Source organism: Nomascus leucogenys, chromosome 20, assembly GCF_006542625.1.
Source record: "Nomascus leucogenys isolate Asia chromosome 20, Asia_NLE_v1, whole genome shotgun sequence".
Lineage (NCBI taxonomy): Eukaryota > Metazoa > Chordata > Mammalia > Primates > Hylobatidae > Nomascus > Nomascus leucogenys.
Genome location: NC_044400.1, coordinates 17,226,194 through 17,239,568, shown reverse-complemented (window position 1 = coordinate 17,239,568; position 13,375 = coordinate 17,226,194). Strand labels below are relative to the sequence as shown.

The window sequence follows — 13,375 nt, the reverse complement described above, 5'->3', positions numbered from 1 at the left end:
GGCTTCACAGCCTTCATCCTTGGAGGAGGGGCACAAAGGGAAGAACTGTGATGAAGGAAATTGGCAGTGTCATGGATAAAACTGCTCTGGGGGAATGGGCGCCTGCAGCTGGTGAGGCCTCTTTGGGCGAGTTGGTGAGTTGTCAATGAGGAGGCTGCCATGTGAGATCCGTGAGATGGGTTGCCCAAAGGACATGGGCTCCAGTCCTGAGGAGAAGAAGTTTGGGGTGTCTGAAAAAAGGGGGGGCAAAAGTCAGGGCAGACCAGACCTTTTCTTTTTTTTTTTTTTTTGAGACATAGTCTCCCAGGCTGGAGTGCAATGGTGCGATAGCTCGCTACAACTCTGCCTCCTGGTTCAGGCGATTCTCCTACTTCAGCCTCCCAAGTAGCTGGGATTACAGGCACGCACCACCACACCTGGCAAATTTTTGTATTTTTAGTAGAAACAGGATCTCACCATGTTGGCCAGGCTAGTCTCAAACTCCTGACTTCAAATGATCCACCTGCCTCGGCCTCCCAAAGTGCTGGGATTATAGGCATGAGCCACCATGCCTGGCCAAGGCCAGACCTTTAAGGCCACTGCAACTATTTCCATGTTACTCTCAGCACACCAGAAAGTGCCTGAAGAGTCTTATGTCTTTTCTGTCTCCCAATGTGTCTGTCAGATGAGAGAACACCTAAGAAAGTTCCCAAACACTTTTTGCTGAGTTTACAGAAGAATCATGCGATTTCATTTTATCCATCTCTCAACTCTTAGTCTCATAATTTAGAAAGAAAAAGAATAAAAATACATATCTTACCATTTTTAAGGGTTAAGAGTTTACATTAAAATCAAATAAATTATTTTAAAATCTCCACATCTAAAAAGAAAATCACTTCTTTCCAAGGTGTTTTTCTAGTTCTTAAATCTACAGCTGCACCTAATTTTTTATATTTTTTTAATTTTATTTATTTATTTATTTATTTATTTATTTATTTATTTGAGACAGAGTCTTGCTCTGTCGCCCAGGCTGGAGTGCAGTGGCATGATCTTGGCTCACTGCAACCTCTGTCTCCTGGGTTCAAGCAATTCTCCTGCCTCAGCCTCCCAAGTAGCTGAGACTACAGGCACGCGCCAACACACCTGGCTAATTTGTGTACATTTTTTAGTAGAGACAGGGTTTCACCATATTGGCCAGACTAGTCTCAAACTCCCGACCTCATGATCTGCCCGCCCTGGCCTCCAAAGTGCTGGGATTACAAGCATGAGCCACCGCTCCCAGCCAGCTGCACCTAATTTTGAGTGAGCTTTTTCTGAGAAGATCTGGGTTTGGAGAACTTTTTTAATGGAGCTGTGTATCTTAGGAAAAGTTTTCCCCTGAGAATGTTTCAAATGTCTTCATTTCCCACAGAACATGTATTGAGTGCCTAAAAATTAACTTGCACTCAAACCTGAAAAACAGAGTCAGAATCATTTTCCTAAATCACTGTAACAAAGATATCAATGATGTCAAAACCCTGAGTTTTGAAACAGAACTTCCGTTCTCTTTCTAGCTTCATTATTAAAACAGACTTTTTTTCACATTTGTTCATAACAGGATTGCCATTTTCCATGCTGCCTACCGAATTATAAACAGAATGAATTTTAAAACCAAACTAGAGCTCTCTCTGAAATATTCAAGATGTATTACCATCTGGTTTTATATCAGCATTTGAACAGATCCAAAATCACTACATTACCAAGTATTATCAAAAATAGTTCACATTAAAAAATAGTTCACATCCCTTTCAAAGCATACTCAAGGCACAAACTTTGAAAGTCCACCTAACTTTTCAAACTATACCAGACATATGAATGCCAACCATAATTACATATGTGATCTATAACAAATAACTCAGTAATACTGACATAAGCTAGTTTTATCATCAGTTCTTTTAGAAACTACTAACTTGAGAAGACATGGTATATTGATTACCTGGAAGCTTATAGGAGATGAAGGGTAACAATCTTTAACTTGTAAACCACAAATAAAATTTTAAGGCTCCCCAGTCATCTGAATGAACCTCTCCTCTCAGCCAAGGGCACTCCAAAAGTTAACCTGAAAAGCTGTTTCCAGCCGTGATGGGAAAGGGGACTCAGAGGTGCCTCACTGTACCCTCCTCCTTTCTGGAATTCAGGAAAAGCTGACCAGCATTAGCATCAACACAGACATTAAGTCTGATAAGAAACATCTGCAGTCTGTTCTCTCTGAAGTCTGCTACCTGGAGGCTTCATTTGCATGATAAAACTTTGGTCTCTGTAACCCCTTATCATCAGAATCCAGAGATTCATTTTTATTGATTCCAGGTGTTTAGATAATAACTTAAGTCTTTCAACCAATTGCCAATCAGAACATTTTTTAATCTACTTATAACCTGGAAGCCATACTTCCAGTTGTCCCAACTTTCCAGATCAAATCAATATACATCTTACAAATATTCATTGATATATTATGTCTCCCTAAAGAGCATAAGAGCAAGCTGCACCCCAACCACCTCAGGCACATGTTTTCAGGACCTCCTGAGACTGTGTCAAAAGTGCATCCTTAACTTTGGCAAAATAAACTTTCTAAATTGATTGAGACCTGTCTCAGAGAGTTTTGGGTTCACAACCTACAATGTACATGTCAGGTAAAAATATGAATCCAGCTGACAGAGGAAAAGAGGTGTGTCCCCCAACTTATATCCACCCTCCTCATTTCCAAACTCAAAAGAGCCAACAGCATTTCTTCAGAAGATACTCAGCTGAAAATCAGTAACTATGATTAAATAAATAGAAAATGGCAGCTGAGGAGGTGAAGACAGGAACTCCAGCTGACCCCAGGAGATGCGACTCCAAGACAACTCCCTTAGCAAAAGAATGGCCATAGGATGACCCAATTGCCCCCAAAATTGTAATTGTTTATAAAACAAATGAGATCTCGGCCTTGTATGTAAATCTTTAGATAGAATTTATCATTTTCCAAGAAATATTGTCTTTCCACCTAACTAAAAAAAAAAAAGTTTTAAAAAATCTCTCAGTTCATTTACTTCAGTCTTGAGTACTGATTCCATGCAAGGATGGATGCTCTCCCTGCCCCAAATTTTTCACCATCCAACAGTAGCAAGAAACCATGTCTATAAATACAGTCGCTTTCTCTTCATCATGATTAACACCCCCTGCCAACACACACACACACACACACACACTCCAAAACTTCTCTGCCACACCAAAGCATCATATATAGTAATTCTACAGCAATCCTCTTAAAAATAATAATTGATGCAACTCAGCCATTTCACTGGTTTGGACAGAGATGCATGAAGTCAGAGCATTGCGTTTCATCCATCTCTGTTAACTACCTCCTTCCTTGAAGAGTAGGACTGGGAGTTTTCGTGACACTTTACAAAAACCTTTATTGCCATTTTGAAAAGTTCCATTTTTCTTTAGACACTAATTTAAACATAACTTCAAAAGTCAGTTTATATTGCTTAATCTCTATTTATTTCCATTCAAAACTAGGAAAAGAATTTCACAAAAGTCTGGCGCCATATAAATGATGCTTTGGAAGAGATTGTAAATACTGTATATTAGAAATACATTTAGGAAACTAAATAGTAAAATCAACAACCCTAACAACACAATCAGAGATCACATCAGGGGTTTAAAATATGAAACACATACACACACACACAAACACTAAAGCTACTCTATAGTTAAAGTAGAGGAAAATATAATTCACCTTCTACATTTTTTGGTTTGACTAAACCAGAACAAACTGAAAGTAATGTGAGAACAAATGGAATGTACTATAGATAACACAAATCATGATATTACATGCCAATACCAACATTTTATCAGCTAGAAGTTACAGGATTTAAATTAAATACTTGCTGCAATGAAGGTGTAAAATCATTTTTAGAAGAAAAAGAAAGAGAAGCCCTTTTCACAAAGCAACATTCTAATTCTGTATGCACTATGCAACTGTCTTTATTAAAGGAAATGAACAACATTTTAAAGATAACCCAACTGATCAGGTGTAACATGTGAAACCAAAATTTCCTCATAATTTTTGTCTATTATGAGACTTAAGTACATCCAATGTAATATTACTCTCCTAGAAGAAAGACTTGCCCAATATTTCTTCACATTCAGGTCCTCATTCAAACACCCACGTGACAAATCAAAACAGCTTTACCAGGCACATGGACACGTCTGAGTTACTATTATTCTGTTTGTAAATTGCCTCCCTTCATTCCTTTCCTTTTTCTTTACATATGTAAATTATGGTGTCTGATCCAAAGTCCTCCGCCAGCCACCGCAACCAAATTATCCCCTAGGGACATCAATCCAGCTTGTTATTCTTGTTACAGCATTAAAAAAGTGGGGGCAAGGGGAAGGAGTAGCTATTTTCAGGAATCAGAATTCCCCTTGATTAGATTTCTGGCTCACCGGTAAAAATGTTTATACTCTGGAATGCATTGCTCTCCACTTCTAAATGTTTGGCTGTTTTAGAGCCAAGATATGGTGCAGTGTTTCCAATATAAATTGCTTCAAGTAATATATGCCTAGTTTTGCAGGGAGCATTTGGTCAAATTTTAATATTCCCTCTTGGGAGCCAACCCCAACTTCCAGCAGCAGATCTAACCTTGCAGAATAGAATTTTAAACAACACACACACACATAGCTTGTCTTCTAGCAGACGTGTGCTTTTTTCTCCTAATCTGAGTGTTGTCACAGGAGACACCTTGTGTGATGCCTATCACTGAGAAAATAGATCTTTCTGTTAGGTAATAAATTCGTCACAAAATGCAGTCTTTTCCCCAGCATCAAAAAAAAAAAAAAAAAAAAAAAAAACCACCACGGGTTTCTACCAAGGTTGAGCTGTAACTGACACTGCTCAGGCTTGTGAGTCATTGCACAATTCATAAGAATAAATAGCACACGTACATTTCCATAGGCTGCAAAATGTTAGTCCAGAAAACACATGCCATCAGCCTTCCTAACCCCCAAACAGGATTATCTGGCAGAAACCGTTCCACTTCCTTAGTTTTTCTTAATTGTAATACATGTTTTTGTTTCCATGGCCACTGAAAACTTGAGAGACGACCTTCCCATTTTCCTTTCACTAAAGTGTGCATAGGATTTTCCTCCAAGCCTTACACAGATATGATCAGGGAAAAGGAGAGGGCTCACTGCAATACTGCATCCATCTTCTTGCATTAGGCTCAGAATAAGAATCTTAAGGATATATATGTGTCACGTGTCAGCCCAAGCTGAAGGCATCCACCAAGAGTATTTTCACTATTCAGCTAGCAGCCAGCATCTACTTCCGCAAGCCCGCATACTGATGAGAGCCAAGGCTCCCAGTCACTCTCCACCTCATCTTCTTACCACCCTTTCCTCTGCAGAGAAGAGAATCTATTTTACTAATTTGTAAGTACCCTGACTATCCAACCACCTAAAAAAATTTACTCGCCGGGCGTGGTGGCTCACGCTTGTAATCCCAGCACTTTGGGAGGCCGAGGCCGGCGGATCACGAGGTCAGGAGATCGAGACCACGGTGAAACCCCGTCTCTACTAAAAATACAAAAAATTAGCCAGGCGTGGTGGCGGGTGCCTGTAGTCCCAGCTACTCGGAGAGGCTGAGGCAGGAGAATGGCGTGAACCCGGGAGGCGGAGCTTGCAGTGAGCTGAGATTGCACCACTGCACTCCAGCCTGGGTGACAGAGCGAGACTCCGTCTCAAAAAAAAAAAAAAAATGTACTCATCAATAGTAGTCAACTAAAAGCAAAAGCACATCCCACAGGAAGTAGAGAATAACACGGGCAACAGCAGCATATATTGGCCGACCAGACCCTTGATACTCACTAAAGGCAGCCACCGCGAGGGCCAGGGTGACAATGATGGAGAACCAGGACACCCACAATGCCTTCTTCCTGTAGTTCTGGGCTTCGTGAGGTTTCAGGCGGGTGCTGCTTTCTAGTAAGCCTGACAAAAACAAGGAGAAAGGGAAGTTAGACATTTCCTTACTAAGAAACCCACAGCGAGAGCTACAATTTCTTACCCAAAGATTGCAAACTAACAGCCCGTGGGCCAAGACGTGTTTTGTTTGGCCGACACTGTGTTTTAACAATTAGATTTCACAGGAAAATCAAGCTTTCTGGCACCCCTTGAAAAATCACAGGCTCTGACAATATGGGCCGTGTATTTCTGCAGGGTAACAGCAGCTGTCCTCTTTCGAAGAACTCCACAGACCCCACCACTCCTTGACATATCACACCAGACCATTCCTTTGCCCCTGTGTTATGTTGCTTGGCCTCAGGTAGATGCTGTTCCTGCCCACAAGACCTTTCTGTTAGGAAAACAGCACAAACCACCCACATTCAGCCGGGCCTTCAGGCTCCTCAGCTGTGAGCATTGATTTGCATTGATTCACCAGCACAGTCCCAACTGGTAGACTGGGTTTTGCCCAAAGCAAGGAGTCAGTCTACAAATGACCTCACTGCTCCCCCAACAATCAGGAGGAGAAGAACCATTTCTCTTTAACCACATCCAGCAAGAATCTCCAGGCCCAAATTATATTTCACATTTCCTTCCCTCCTTTTTCTGCTCTATAGTATACACATCCTTTTTAGCAAGCACATGTCAAAAAATTCTCAGAATATTAAAGTGGGGCAAACCTACTAAAACTAGAGGTAGCTTCCCAGGTAGGCCATGTATAAGACAAATTTTATTTTTATTTCCTATGCTTTCAACATGGAGAGTCCTTGACAACAACAGAAATTCATGACAACTCCCAGGCAATGCCCACAACTGCCTGGGGTCAAAGACTAAAATGTTTTCAGAATGGTCTTGATTTCTATGTTTATCCTTCTCCTTTGACTATAGATCACATACAGCATCTCTTAGTTGCACAGAGTACCAAATTTTCAGCTATGCATTTACATAAACAGGAGCTTATTACACCATCTCTGGTGAAACAACCCACAATACAACTTTCAGAGGTGGAGCAGCTTCATCAGAGCAGCTCCAAAGAATGAAGAAATTGGTAGTGAAAGCTCAGGTACCAATTTGTAACATATCACACAGTGTGAGACATATCACACCTACGCATCACGTAAAGACACCATCTCATTCATCCAACTTAGTACCACACTAAGCCTCTGGTTGCCAAAAACCGCATCCTGATCAAAAGTTAAAGCCAGGACCCTGCTAAAACTTCTCAGTTCCATTTATAACCCAGACTCGAGCATCACTGAACAAGTCCTGAGCAAAACAAGCCAGAATGTCAAGAAGGTTGCTGAGTGAGCCCAGCTCACGCCTAGAGATTTTTAAATAATTGAAACCTACAGGCTTACACAGAATCAAAAGGGAGATGAAAATGCAAATGTTGGGCATAAACGCCATCACCATCCTCTCTCTGTAAAAATCTCCCCAAACCTTCCTTTCTGAGTGGACTTGGAGGGAAAAGATAAATAACTTCTCTCTTGTCAAATTCTGCCCAGGTACAAGTAATTTAAATAAAAATACAGCATGTCCCTTTGTCTATATCTTCCTTAGCTGCCAAAAACCACCCTATTCCAGTTTTCAACTATACAATCACCAGTTATAGCCCTATCCTAGAATGAGCAGATTCCACGCACCCTTAATAATTTATGTCCCTTTTCCCAAATGATATAAAAATATTCCTTTCATCGTGGCCAATTGATTTTCAGGAGAAATGAAGCTATAACATTTAAGTACTGGATCAAATAAGCAGTTTGTTTACTAGGTATTTTGATAGCAACAATCTCCAGATTGTCATCCACTGAGGTAAAAACAAGTTTCCTTTGAGAAGTAGATTTCATTTTCTAAGAGGAATGACAATGATGCCCATTTTCTTCAGCCACGTAACATTTATTTTTCCATCCAAAGTCAGCTAGTTTCAATAATATAACTAACTGGTCCTGACCACACATGCAGACCAATCTACATGCTTCACCCACCAGTGAAACAGCAGCCCCCTGGAGGAGTTTCAGATGACAGCCCAGGACAGCTGGACTGTCCCGCTAAGGTGGCACTTGGGACTTCTCAGCATTACGACCAGTACTTCTTCCCCAGATCTGGGCCTGTGTGTGCCTCCTCCGTGCAATTTTTAAAATTAAAAAATAAAATGGAATAAGTACAATGGGAAGACTGTCCAAAAATGGAAGGACTTTCCCATTTCTATTCAACCTTTGCTTATTTTCTGCTGATTTTCCTTTCTCGAAATATAGCCGATGCTAAGAATGGAAAACTTTGCACTCCTCAAGGGGAAGTGGAGTACGGTGATGTATAAAGACTCAGTTCCTAGTGAATGTTCCACACACAGGTGCCTCCACACTCATGTTGGATGCAGGCACACTCACAAGTCACAAAGACGTAGTGAGAATTCCTAATGTTTTCAGCAAGCTGTGCTTTAAAGCTGGAAGAAAGGCAGCCTGAAGAGACAGGACAGCCTAGAGAAGCTACGACAGGCCTGGGATTTGCAGGCAGGGCTGGATCCTCCCTACCCATAGCTGGCCCCCATATTTGAATTTCTAAACTCACTCAAATTTCATATATTTGCAATTTTGGCCTGGGAATACTAAGCATAGTACTAATGAGAGACTGATCCTTTATTTATTTTGGAGAGGGGAAAGGTACAAATATATGTGGAGAGGCTGAAGCCATCAGTTATTTCTACACTAGTATGCATTAGTTCCAATTCCTTTCTCCTAAGTTTGTCAAGCTTGAACTCTCTGAAGAAAGGGAAATTTTGTTAGATGGGGAAGTAGTGGGAAATGCTGACACATATAATTATCTAAGGCTAAGCTGGGCCCTGAGGTTACGGACGGAATGATGGGAGAATACTTGTGGGGAGAAGAAAAGGTATTCCAGGGGGATGGGAAGAATGATTAAGATAAACCTGGCCTAATTTTTGTGTTTAGTCCCTAAAGGTCTTAGGCCACAGAGCTCTTGCCCCCTGAACTATAAGTTCAACCTGATAGCACTGCAGTTACCGACATTCTGAGCTAGCTAGGTTTCTGAGAACCAGTCCACATCACTTCTAAGGCACAAATGCCTCCAAAGTCTGAAAACACTAGATTTTAAAGCAAACCTTTGATGAGAGTTGACCGTGGTCTGGAACCATATCCTGATAGCTCCAAAGGGAGTTAGGACAAAAGAGAATGTCAAATACAGGTGCAGATCCGAGGTACCCCTCAACCCCTCTACAGACAGCCTGTAGGTATTTAGGCCTGAAAGAAAGCAAGCCAGGCAGGATGCAGAGACACACAGCAGGCAAGTGCTGGGGCTTCCTCCTCCCCAGTTCCTCTCACCAGCAGGAAAGAGGTAGCTGCACTCAACCCATTCCCAAAGGATATAAAAATCAATATTGGAAACATGCAGCCCCACAAGAAAAAAAAAATAACAGAAACAACAAACACAAAATCTTACAATAAACCTCCCCAGGTAACGTTCTGGTTTACTTAAAAAAATCACTTATTCACCACATACTGGTTGCCATCAGGAAGAGGTCAAACAAAAGAATGTCACATTGACGTTCAGCTCTCAATGATACACAGCACCGGGTTCTTTGGGGAATGGGGTTCATCCTAACACAGAGGCTGTGTGTGATATGCCACGCTCTCAAACAGTGACAGTTTATGAACAGTCAATGCTTTCATGCTATCATATAATGGAAAATGAAATTCTGTTGACCAGAGAAAAATAACCTTAAGAATGAATTCAGAAGGGCTTTTTACACTTGAACATGAACTACAAAATGATGCTAAATATGAACTCACCCTAGCACTGTTTTCCCTCCTATCATTTTGTGGGGTAGGGAGAAACAGGCTAGCTCATACAGATGACCTGCAATGCTACAAAAATAAGCTCAACCCAGGCTTCTGTCTTTCTTCAATATGGAATTTTTAAATCCTACAATATTAGCTGGAGAAGGGCAAAGGTAATGACACATCCTATAATAAAAGTGAGAGGTTTTGCCCCGTGCTCGTGATGTCCCCTGTCCTCACCTCTTAAATGGCATCTAGTCATGCGAGAACAGGGCGAGAAACTGCAACAGAGGTGCAGAATTCGTTGCCACTGGAGCAGCTCCAGTTCTCGCTGAGCATCTAGGCAGATTCTCTGGGAACTGCCGTTTCCATGTCATTTTATTTCACATGCTACAGTTTAGAATTTCTAAGGAGAAAGAGATCGTGCATCCGAACACTAAACTGGAATAAAAATGTACAGGAGATACTAAGAATAGGACAGAAACCTGCTAAGTCTAAAATATAAAAACCCGCCACAGCCAACAAAATAAGGCTTCCAAGAAAAGTGGGTGGAGGTGCAAAGAGCCGGCTTCCCCTGAAGGGCCTGGCTGCAAGAATCCCGCTTTGGCCACTAAACGGTTTTAGCAGAACCACAGATTCGTTCTGAGGGGGACAATTTGGATTCGGATTCAGCAAGAAGTAGAAAAGGTGCAGACGCGGCCAAGAACAGGGCTCCCTCTGCAAAGAATCTAAGCCCAAAGGAAACGCGGAAGGGATGGAGGAGAGAGACGCGGGAATGAGCAGGGAGTCTCTCCCGTCCTACACTGGCGACTCAAGGGGGCATCGGCAGTCGGTGGGAGGCAGAGTGTGGTCTCCCAGCAGAGGCAAGTGTGCGGACCTCCAGGCCAGTGTCAGTGGAGGGGGGCTCTGAAGGGTCTGCAGACGCGCCCTCCGGAACCATCAGGTTTCAGTGGCATCCATCCAGATGAGGTTGGTGGCCCAAATCCAAATGTCCCATTCCTCTGCCCCATCATGAGACGACGGGGCAGGGACCCACCGTGACCTGGGTCCGCGATGAGAATCGGGGACTGCCCGAGACCAGAGGCCGCCCGAGTCCCGGCTCGCTCCCCTCCTTGCGCCCTTCGCCGGGGCGGGCAGCCGGGCGGCCGCCGAGGGACATCCCGCGGCTACACCCGCAGAGGGAAGTTCTCCCAGGCAGCCGGCGGAGCCGCAGGGGACTACGGAAAGGAGGATGCAACGAGCCCGGGTCCCTCCGAGCTGAGTAGGGCCCGGAGTGGCCCAGAAGCGCTCGACTCTGACCGCAAAAAATGCCTCCCGCAAACTTTTCCCGTGGGCGCCGGAGGGCCTGGAGCTGGCGGAGAGGAGGGCGCGAGTCCAGGCGGGGTCGGCCTGAAGGCAGCCGGGGTCTGGGCTTCGAGGGAAGGAACCGCAGCCGAGGCGGTGCCGGCCGCAGAAGGTGGGGCTGCCGCTCTCGGCTCGCGGCGTTCTCGCCGGGAAGTCGGGGCTCCGCGCCCCCGCGCCCCCGCGCGCTCCGAGCCCCGCGCCTCGCCCAGCGCAGCCCGCGAGTGGGGAGAGGCGGGCCCCGAGCAGCCACCCTCGTCGCCGGCCGGGTCGGGCGGCGCGCGCTCACCTCGGTCCTCCAGCCCGTCGCTGAACTGGCCGCTCTCGCTGATCCGCACCTGCCGCTCCTCCTCCAGCTGGGGCTGCTCACGCGCCGGGGAGCTCAGCGGGGCCGGGCCGGGGGCGGCGGCCGGTGGCGCGTGGCCCCGGGGAGGCGGCGGGACTGCGGGCCCCTGGGAGCTGCGGCGCTGGATGCCCGCGGGCGGCTGCATGGCGCGGGGCTGCAGATCCCGGCGGCGGCGACGACAAGCGCGGCGGGGACTCGAGTCAGAAGTGCTAGGCGCCGCGGCTCTGGCGGGCGCAGGAGCGGACGGACTGGCCGCGTGGACAGGGAGGGAGGGCGGGCTGGCGCCGCGGAGTGGAGGTGCACGGGCGGGGGCGGGGACGAGCGGAGAGCCGCGCGGCTCCGCGGCCGGTGGCGGAGGCTGGGACCGCGTTGTCGCCGCCGCGCTCCGCCCCTGGGGGCAGGTGCGGGCGGCAGGGACCCGCCCCGAGGCCCGGGCGCGGGAGCCGGCGCACCGAGGCGGACGAGAGGGAGGAACCCAGCGTGGGGACCCACAGGCGGCCCTGGCAGAGCTTGGCTAGGGCGTAGCGGGGACCCGCCCCACCCGCGCCGCGGGATGGTGCCCAGAGAGGACCCCTCCCACTGGATTCCTCTGCGGTCCGCGAAGCCCGCGGCCGGGCGTGGGTAGCAGACAGCGCCCCTAATTTGTCATCTTTCTCTTCTGGACCTGCACAGGCTTCAGAGGCTGTACAGGGTCTTCGCCTGGGCCTCCATTCTCACTGCTCATCCACGGAAAAAGGGTTCATCTGTCCCCAAGCCCGTCGCTCTCCGTCCTTCTCGGAGCTTTAACTCTCCGCCCAGTTTCTCCCTGGAGTACCCATTTAGCCAGGGATGGGGTATCTTTAGGACAGCGGGCGCTCTAGAAGATGCTTGAACTCCGAGGCTTCCCCATTTCGACTCTTCCTGGGCCTTTGTCCCATACAGTTCGCTCCCCTGCTCATCTAAGTCTTGTGTGATCTTCAGAAATCCATGGAAGCCTCCCTTCTACGAGAAGTCTCCCCAACTCTGACCCCTGCAGCTCTTAATTCATTTTGTGCGGTGGGGCTGATCTCACCAGTGAGGGTCCACCGCAGGGCACACGCCAGCTCTCTTGATGCCCAGAGAGAAGCAAAAGAGGACCTGCTGTTTAATAAATTCAGCTTGGATTCGTTGAGGCTCAGAAAAGTATACCCCAACGTATGGCACTTTGGTATGCTAAGTTTGAACTAAAAAACTAAACAGGCCTCTGAAGCCGCCTTAGAAACAAAGTCTGTCTCCCGCCCGACTTTCTCCCCACTAAGCAATTCATAGAAACCAGAATTCCTCTCCCCCACGGTGGTCATACAACCTAGAAATAGTACTCCAACCTCCCTGGTCCTCTGCCTTTCTGTGTAGGAGCTGGCCATGAAGAAATACTCAGACCTACCTTGTCTGATAGTAGATCCTAAGACCCTCATTCCAGAAGAGGTCCTGCTCTATACATGCTGTACAGAGAGGCCAAGAAGAATCTGAACAGGCCTCGCTGGGTTCACCGCTCAGTCTATTACCATTAGATCACACCCTTTGTCCAATCACATTTCTACAAGGCTGTCCATTCTCCACTGAATCTAAGCATAAAAGCAGGCAGTTTTCCCTGAGTCTTTGCATCTTCATTTCTGAAGGCTTCTGTATCACATAAAACTTTGATTCAATAAATTTGTTACGCTTTTCTCTTATTAACCTATCTTTTGTTATAAGCATGTTAGCCGGGCCCCTTATGATGGGGAGGAAAGGTATCACATCTTTTCTGCCTCTACCGTTTCAATGGTATCAACATCCAAGCTCTAGAGTCCGGCTTTCGACTTTAGATTGATTCAGTCTCTGAATTTAATCTGGGTACTCCAAAATGTCAATTCCTCATTTAAAGGAGTCCTCCTCG

General features: G+C 45.8%; 1 protein-coding gene across 1 annotated transcript in view; it reads right to left on the bottom strand.

The window, feature by feature from the left end:
* TMEM163 (transmembrane protein 163) overlaps window positions 1-11,850 on the bottom strand; it is a 257,298-nt gene extending 245,448 nt beyond the window's left edge. The window contains exons 1-2 of the mRNA XM_003267591.3: window positions 11,425-11,850; window positions 5,869-5,988 (exon numbers count right to left, since the gene is read on the bottom strand). Of these exons, the coding sequence (XP_003267639.1) occupies window positions 5,869-5,988; window positions 11,425-11,626 (322 nt within the window). The 5' untranslated portion in view covers window positions 11,627-11,850. The remainder of the gene's footprint in view (window positions 1-5,868; window positions 5,989-11,424) is intronic.
* Between the last annotated feature and the right edge of the window lie 1,525 nt (window positions 11,851-13,375).